General features: G+C 41.2%; 1 protein-coding gene across 1 annotated transcript; it reads right to left on the reverse strand.

The window, feature by feature from the left end:
- Window positions 1-416: 416 nt before the first annotated feature.
- On the reverse strand, window positions 417-983 carry LOC142829912 (interferon alpha-2-like). The gene has a single exon (XM_075932195.2). It carries the CDS (start codon window positions 981-983, stop codon window positions 417-419), a length of 567 nt encoding a protein of 188 aa, XP_075788310.2.
- Window positions 984-1,241: the final 258 nt, after the last annotated feature.

The following is a 1,241-nucleotide window of genomic DNA, read 5'->3' on the forward strand; positions in this document are numbered from 1 at the left end:
ATGCAGAGCTTGAAATGCCAAATATAGTCCATAGTCCTCATTGAAATCTTGTCTTATTAGGCCGTTACTCAAGCGGGCTTCTCCTTGTTCCTTTCCCCAACTAAGACAGTTACCGGGCAAAGGTACATTTGGTACAGGGACTTATTACTCTTGAGGTTTTCTCATTAGTTGTTGGTAATGATATATCTTTATGTTTTTCGTGTGGAATTTGTAGATGTGGTAAGCAACCACCAAACTATAAGCTGCTCTAAAATAGTATTATTACATGAGCTTGAATAATCTGTATAGGTAAAATTTCAATGGGAGAAAGATTGGGATACATGTATAGGAGGTATAAAGCCAGCTCTGTCCAGCTCTTTTCTTCCAACAATATTACTTGCATTATTTTCTAGGAAAAAACGGATATACCGAATACCTTAATGTTCAAGTCTCTTTGTTAGTATGTTGAGAACGAGAAAACATCTGGAAACTTCCAAGCGGATGATCTCCCAGGCACAGCGGCTGTATTGTTTTTCTTTCAGGAAATGGCTTACTGTCTGGAAGTACCTCCTCAGCTTCAGCCTGGTGTGCAGGAGGCTCTCATTTCCTGGGTAGGTTGTTTCCTTTTCCACCTCACCACTCAAACACACCTCCAGCTTCTCAATCTGCTGGTGGAGTCCATTTTGGAATTCCTTTATGGAAGTCCCATCCCAGGCAGCGTGGGTGAGATTCTTGCTGAAGATCTGGAAGAGCTCTTGGAGGATCTGCTGGATGGCTGCCTTGGCGTTCTCTTGCTGGGCCAGTCGGACCTTGAGGATATCTGTGGCCTTGAAAGCTGACCTTTCATTTAGGCATTGGAAGGGAAACGGTCCACCCATTTTCTCCAGGTGTTCCAAACTGTCGCTGTTCAGTTTGTTTTGTAGAACAGGAAGTCTGTTACAATCCAGACATGAACTTTCGCCGCAGAGGAGCAGCATAAGGCAAAACTGCAGCAAACTCCTCATGATGTCTTAGAGTCTCTGTCTTCTGAACAACTGGTACTTGTTCAAGCTCTTTTGTACCCTTCTGTGGTTTAAATCTATGTTTCTGAATGTAAGTATTTTCATATTTTCTCTGTGGAGTTTTCCCTGCTTGAGTATTTTACTTTCCATTTCCTTTTCATTTAAGGAAGTAAACAAACAGAAGAAGGAAACCAAAAAGAGTATCTTTTAAAATATTAATGAAATTAATGTATTTCTTTAGGCTTCCTCCTCTCACATGAA

This window comes from Pelodiscus sinensis, chromosome 6, assembly GCF_052426305.1.
Source record: "Pelodiscus sinensis isolate ZL-2025 chromosome 6, ASM5242630v1, whole genome shotgun sequence".
NCBI classification, from domain to species: domain Eukaryota; kingdom Metazoa; phylum Chordata; order Testudines; family Trionychidae; genus Pelodiscus; species Pelodiscus sinensis.

Bases quoted from the DNA above. Each gene is read 5' to 3' on its own strand.
- LOC142829912 (XM_075932195.2), bottom strand. From the start codon at position 983: ATGAGGAGTTTGCTGCAGTTTTGCCTTATGCTGCTCCTCTGCGGCGAA.